We start from the raw sequence: 6,976 nt of genomic DNA, 5'->3' as shown, positions 1-6,976 counted from the left end.
CCCCCTAGTGAGTTTATAGACGGTCACCAGGTTCCCCCTCCCCTCCATCTTGGAGCACATATATAGATGCCCTAAGTTCTTAAACAAATTTGAACCTTTTAACCCTTTCAAAAGAGGGGTGTTTGAATTTTTAAACCTATATGTTGCATAATCATTTAAAATAAAGTTTAAAAATAAAAGTGTTTTTATTTCAAAGATACTGAGACGCTAGTTTACTGCAAAACCATGCAGATGCATTATGAAAATTAGAAGTTAGTCAAAAAACAATTCAAACACATTACTGTGTAAAAATGTACAAGTAGATCACCTAAAACTTTTTTCTTTACCTTGGTGATACCACCCATTAACTATATGATGAAGGCTTTTTACTTCTTATTACCACAAGTCAGGTGAATTTGCTTTCTAAAGACTCTCCCTTTTTGTGGATTTACTCCTGAGGTCACTATAGGGCAGAGTTAAGATGGTCTGGATGCCCCATCTGTATCCACTTCACGTGATCTCACTGCAACAGGAACACCTCACAATAGAAGTAAGATTTTTCTACTCATCAGAGCATGGAAGGCATGACTCAGAGACATCCAAGGAGAATTCTGAATTCAGTACATTTGATCACACCAAAAAAGTAAGTTTTATTTTAACAACTTAACAGGCCAGCAGTCTCAATCCTGTTTCCCTTTGATACTTCTCCGAAGTGGATGGTGTTTAAAAACACAGAATTTTTAATTTTCCATTTAAATTTTTGTCAGAGATATAGAAGCAGGCATAAATGCCTGTAGTAATGAACAGCAAAGAGAATTCCCTCACCTTCCATAAAGAGAGACAGAGTGATTTTGCTTCCACATTTTTTTTTAAGCTTTCTTCAACATAGAGTGTCATAGTTGTTAGGGGCTGGAAGGGACCTTACAGGTCACTGGGTCCAGCCCTCCTGCACTCGGGCAGGGAGTTATTACTAATATGTTAAAGGAGAAATTATGATATGTATTTAAAGAAGAATCAGTAGTGAATTTTGTAGGAATTGGAACAGAAAAAACGTTGGCCAGTACTTTGTGTGTAGAGCTAATATGAATATTATTTATTTGTCATATTAGTACACGGGGTCTGTACTAAAGTGAGAAGAGATTTCTTCTTCCTGTTATTATTTGCATCAAGGTAGCATCTCTATGGGTCTGAACACACCACACATTTACATCTGTTTCCACAAGGAGTTGAAACTTAAAACATCTTACATAGGTAGGAAACAGAGAAGACAAGGGCATCACCACCATCCTGCTGCTGAATTGTACCTGAGAATTATTAGATTAATAGCTCTGATGATCCTAAGAAGAGGATAGCAAAGCCCCATGGTCTGACCTGACAGAATAATTCCTCCCTAATCCCAAACGTGTACATGTATATACTGGCTACCTTGCAAAGTTCCAGTTGGTTTCTACAGCAATCAACAGCATTTTTATACTGATCTCAAAACCTAGGAGAACTGGATCATGAATGGTCAACAAAAGGCCAGTTATGCAAGGAGCGAGGCACCAGAAGCTCACTGTAAGGATTCAAAGCGGGTATAAGGTAGTGAAAAAAAATAAATCAAGTCCCATCTGTTTACTAATACATTAAAACATGAAACATTAAATAGGAGCTTACTGATTGTCCTTTCTTCCAGCAGTCATACATTTAACCAACTGCTCTTCAATTGACAACGCAGAGGCCTACTGGTGGACTGAACCCATAGGAGTCAAAAAAGGAGAGGAGGAGAAAGGCTCTTTAAAAAGCCTTGCAGACAGACTTGACAAGAGAGAGAGAGGATGCCTGAAGCATTAACCTGTAAGAGAAGTTCACCCTCTGGCACGATTCTGTCAGCCAGTCCCAGAGTCCGTCCGTTGTCGTGGCCTCCATTCCTTTCAGTTTCCCCTTTGGAGCTGTGATTCTTCAGGGCAACTGCAATGAAGCAAAGTAAAGGGACTTTAGTGCTGAAATAATGTTTACAAAAAAATCACTGCTGTGAATGTCAGATTCTTTTACTGAGAAGAATTCATTCAGAACTTTGCTGGGACTGCTCCATCACAGATGCCCACATGGCTTGCCAGCTGCTTCCTGGACTATTAATGTTAAAAGCACGTATTTCCCCAACCTGCTCATTTTTTGCAAGTGTGGGCCTTGTAACACATCACACTTAGGATGTGTTTCATTTAAATCAGGGGTCAGGAACATTTTTCGGCAGAGTGCCAAAAACCCCTGCAACCTCTACTTGTAAGATGTTGGTGTGCCAGGGGAAGATGGCAGGGGAGCCACAAGAGGCCTGACCCTTGTCGTGGCAGTGCAGTTATGGCCCACCATCCACCCCATGGCGCGCATGCCAAGCAAAATGCCCTTGCATGCCATGCTCTGGCACCTATGCTGGGGGTCTCCTACCCCTGATGTAGATCACACTTTGCATTACTAGGAGTTAGACATTTTTGAGCAGTCTCACAGTAATGCTTACTATGACCTAAAAAGACTTTGCAAGTGCCAGAGCTGTTGAAGATTCAGGTGTGCTGCAGGAGCTGGGACTGACTAACAGCTGATAGTCCTAGCCCGTCACAACACACTAAAGTTATTACCCTTGTGGAGCAGTTGGACACTAGCTTTATATGCGATAGGTAATATGCACTGGAGATGCTCTCCACTGGAAAAAGTCCTAATTCTGCTACACTATAATGGCACTGCATGCGTTTTACTGCTCAAAGCCTCGCATGACAGAATTTTAAGGCTAGCTAACATGCCCGAGGCATAACAACTGCCAAGGCCCCAAGAATTTTCTAACAAAGCCACGAGCAAATGGTGGTGAGAACCACAGACTGTTACTAAAGACAAATGTCAAAGCAGTAATTACTTCATAACCCATCTAACAGTTAACCTTAGAGTCAATCCTTGTTAAGTTTACTTTTGATTTTCAATGAGTTTATAAATTTAGAAACATTTCTCCTCTGACTGAAGTGCTCAGTTGAGGCTCCCTGCCCAGCTCTGGTGCTAGTTTGTATACATGATGTACAGGACCCTTGAAACGATTAGAGGATGAGGCGAAAGCCAAGGCAGCAATTCATCAATATAAAAACAGGCTCCCATGTACAGAGCTGTATGTGAACGCTTTCTGAATGCAAAGTTGCTTCTGTGGTCCAAACACTAACTCACTCCTTAGCACTGAAGATCCTTTTTTTTCACTTTTGTATACTGCAATACCTGAATAGGAAAGCCCCTCAAGAGATATAAATTGGTGCAACTCCACTGAGATCAACAGAACCTACCCAAATTACAACATGTAGAAATGTGACCTCTTGAGCATGAAAGATGTCATATAAAACTAAGCTTCCTGTTTCAGAATACAGAAACACAATAGATTTAATTCATGGTACAAAGATTTTACTAATTAAGAAAAGTGGTGTGGATACATGATGCACTATGAACTAACTCGCTCAAATCCAAAGATACAACATGCAGCACTTTTACTATTTGAGAAAGTTACAGGTACACCGATACTTCGGTCCCATATTGGATTGGCACTGACATGAAGAATATTGAGAGCATCAGCAACTGGCTTTTTTATTTTTTTGACGTGGCTGATAATATGGCTAATAAATGCTGCATGCACGCATCCAGCCGCAGCACGCATGCAGCCAGGAGCACAGCCCAGCAGCGTGGAGGACAGCCAGGTCCAGCTAAAAGTCTTTTGTGAGGGAAGGGGCAAGAGGAGAGGGAGGTACAGATTGAGGCCCCTGCAGTGAGGGAGAGAGTGGGAGTGGGGCTGGGGCAGAGGCAGGTGCAGGCGCTGCACAGTTGAGGCAGGGTGTGGGACAGAGGCACAGCTTGTCCGATGGGTGCAGGGGAGGGAGGGGAAGCTCCCCCACAGGGGGAGGGGGGAGTATGCCCCTGGCTCGGTGCGCAGGGTGGGGCGGGCCATGGCTGCAGGCTGGGCTGCATAAGACTCTTCCTGACGGGGACCTGGACCGGGCTGCACTTGGGGCAGGCGGCGGCAGCACTGCTGGAGTGGGAGTTGGGGGGCCTGCAGCCACCCTAAAATTCGCCATAGTCCCGCTCCCAGTGTTGCCACCCACCCCAGCCCCTGCCAGGAAGAGCTCAGCACAGTCCTGGCCCCAGCCTGCAGCTGCAGCCACCCGGCCCTGCACGCAGATCTGGGGACACATGCCCTCTCAGTGTACACGCAGCAGTTTGAGCCTCCCCCTGCCTTGCAAGCCCTGAACAAGCCGCGGCTCCGTCCAGTGCCCTGCCCCTGCCCCAACCCCAGCCCCACTCCCTCCCTCACCACAGGGGCTTCAACTTGCTCCCCCTTGCCCCTTCTCTTCCCCCACAACAGACTTACTAGCCAGACACCACTCTCCACACTGAGGGGCTGCATATCAGAATCGGATCAGTATCAGCCAATATGGCTCATTAAAAATCGGCCATTAGTATCGGCCAAAAAATTCTCTATTGGTGCACCCCTAGAAGTTAGTAGGAAGAATGTCATAGAATCACAGAAAATGAGGGCTGGAGGGACTTCAGGAGGTCATCTAGTCCAGTGGTTCTTAACCTGTTGTTGTACCAGGACCCATTTGTAAACATCAACGGCCAGTCCCAACCCAGTGCCCCTCACTCCAGACCTGCTGTCCCCAGCCCTAAGGCCCAGCCTCCCAGTGTGGGGTAGGGGGTGGATGTGTGGGGGGCAGGGATGGGGCGGGGGTCTCCCAAGCAGCCCCTTGCAGACTGGAACTCTACCAGCCTGCAAGGGAAGACCCACAGTTTCCCACATTTTTCTCCTTTAAAGGAGAATCCATTTTTTAAGTTTGTTTGCAACCCTTTCATATATTCTTGTGATCCACAGGTTGAGAAATGCTGATCTAGTCCAATCTGCTGCTCAAAGCAGGGCCATCCCTAACTAGATGATTCTAGCCAGGGCTTTGTCAAGCCGGGCTGTAAAAACCTCCAAGGATGGAGATTCCACCACCTCTCTGGGTAACCTGTTCTAGTGCTTCACCATGTTTCTAGTGAGATTTTTTTCCTAATATCCAACCTAAACCTCCCTTGATGCAACTTGAGACCACTGCTCCTTGTTCTGTCATCTGCCACCACTGAGACCAGTCTAGCTCCATCCTCTTTGGAACCCCCTTTCAGTTCCCTCAGCATCCCAGTTCCCTCATCATCTCCTCTGAAGTCATGTGCCCCAGCCCCCTAACCATTTTTTGTCACCCTCTGCTAGACTCTCTCCAACTTGTCCACATCCCATCTATAGTGAGGGGCCCAAATGTGTGTAGTGTGTGTGGGTGTTTGCACTTACTTAGTTTCACCCCGAGATACCTGTCTGCTCAGCCTGAACAACTGCAGACAGCCAGCTTGGGAAGACCTGTTCACGTCTGCTTCTCACCACAAAGTAAATTTACTATGGAGTAAAATTTGGGGCAAGTAACTCCATAGTAATCATGTTGTGCGCCCTCAGATCCAGTCAATTTTTCTTGTTAAAAATTTAATTTTGAAGGGAACTATGTTGAAAAAAAAACAAACCACTAATACTTTCTTCCTCTGCTATATTTGCTCTGTAACATAGCCCGACTGTTTTCTACGATATTACTCACAGTCTGAGGATTAAAAAAATCAAGACCAAAAAACCATATACAAATATTTACACCCCTCCACCCACCACCCTTTCTAGGAAAATAGAAGCAATTCCTGTAAAAATCATGAAGATAATTAGATTAGGCTGCTTCTTCCCCAGACCTGGGAAAGAGTATTCTGTGCCTAACATCTTCCCCAACGATACAACTGGTCCAATAAATGGCTTTCCCTTTGTCCCATCCTCTGGAGGTCATAGCTCACTGGTTGAAAACACTGCTGTATCACGGAGATACTAATGACATGTGCCATTGTGCCTTGGGGGAAGGCACCGCATAGAGACATTGATACTGCTGAGCTCTTTGGGTAGATCCAAGACTTTGGGCAAGTTGCTTACCTATGACAACACAGTGTGCCTGTATTCGCTTGCTATAGCTAGCACAAATAAAAATAGTCATGAAGACCTGGCAACATGGGTTTCAGCATGAGTTAGCAACCAGGGTACAAGCTTTCTAGGGACTCTAGAGGGCTGGTAGTCTGGTTGTTGTCTTATACTAAAGCCTGCAATATCACTTCCTCACTGCCACTGACACCTATGTTAGCTACAGCAAGATAGAATGGAACTGCTGGCACATGCTAGATCGGGGTGGGCAAAATATGGCCTGCGGGCCGGATCCAGCCCTCTAGGAAATTTCATCTGGCCCATGGACACCCACCAATTAACTGTACCCCACCCAGCCAGCATGCTTTACTCCCACCCTCCTGCACAGGAGGGTCCGGGCCCAGCCCCAACCCTGGCCAGCGCACAGTTTCTGGGTGGGACTGCTGCTGCTGCTACTGTCACTGTTGCAGCTGCCAAGGGACCAGCTGACTTCCCCAACCTCCAGCAGCTCCTCCTCATGTCTCTGCTGCAGTGCTCACTCCAAGCAGCATGTAGAGAAGCTGCAGCTGAGCAGCAGTGTGGAGAATGGGCTGGGGCTGATGGGAGCAAGAAGCCCAGGGTCCATATCCAGTGGAGTGGCAGGAGTACAGAGTTCAGGTAGGCTGGGTTTCGGTGGGGTGTGAGGGAAGGTGGACAGGTGTGGAGACCCCCCTACATTTCCCCACCCATAGTGCACAGCCCCTGCCACCAGCAGCAGCAGGTGGCAGGCCCTTGGTGTGCACATGGCCCATGCAGGCACAGCCACTGGGCAGCTTGTGGCTCCAACCTGGGAGCTCCATGTGGTGGTAAGAGGTGGAGGCAGGCCAGCCTGTCTTAACTGCATGGGGCTCACATGCAGCTCCCGGGACTTGCGCGCCATAGGGGGAAAGCCCCACACAATGGAGTCGGCTGCCTTCCCTGCTCCTGGCCACCATGTGCAGATCCCAGGACCTTGCCGGAACTCTCCACACCCCCCCTTTC

The 6,976-nt window shown here is 47.0% G+C and overlaps 1 protein-coding gene across 1 annotated transcript in view; it reads right to left on the bottom strand.

Annotated features, from left to right (window-relative positions):
- Positions 1 to 6,976, bottom strand: part of LOC109301967 (aryl hydrocarbon receptor-like) — a 120,033-nt gene that overhangs the window by 67,884 nt on the left and 45,173 nt on the right. Inside the window, exon 3 of the mRNA XM_019523382.1 lies at positions 1,814 to 1,929. Coding sequence (XP_019378927.1) covers positions 1,814 to 1,929 — 116 coding nt within the window. The remainder of the gene's footprint in view (positions 1 to 1,813; positions 1,930 to 6,976) is intronic.

The sequence above is a fragment of the Gavialis gangeticus genome, unplaced genomic scaffold (assembly GCF_001723915.1).
Source record: "Gavialis gangeticus isolate Ggan-Ray unplaced genomic scaffold, GavGan_comp1, whole genome shotgun sequence".
Taxonomy (NCBI): Eukaryota; Metazoa; Chordata; order Crocodylia; family Gavialidae; genus Gavialis; species Gavialis gangeticus.
This window is presented reverse-complemented; position numbering and strand designations above follow the sequence as displayed.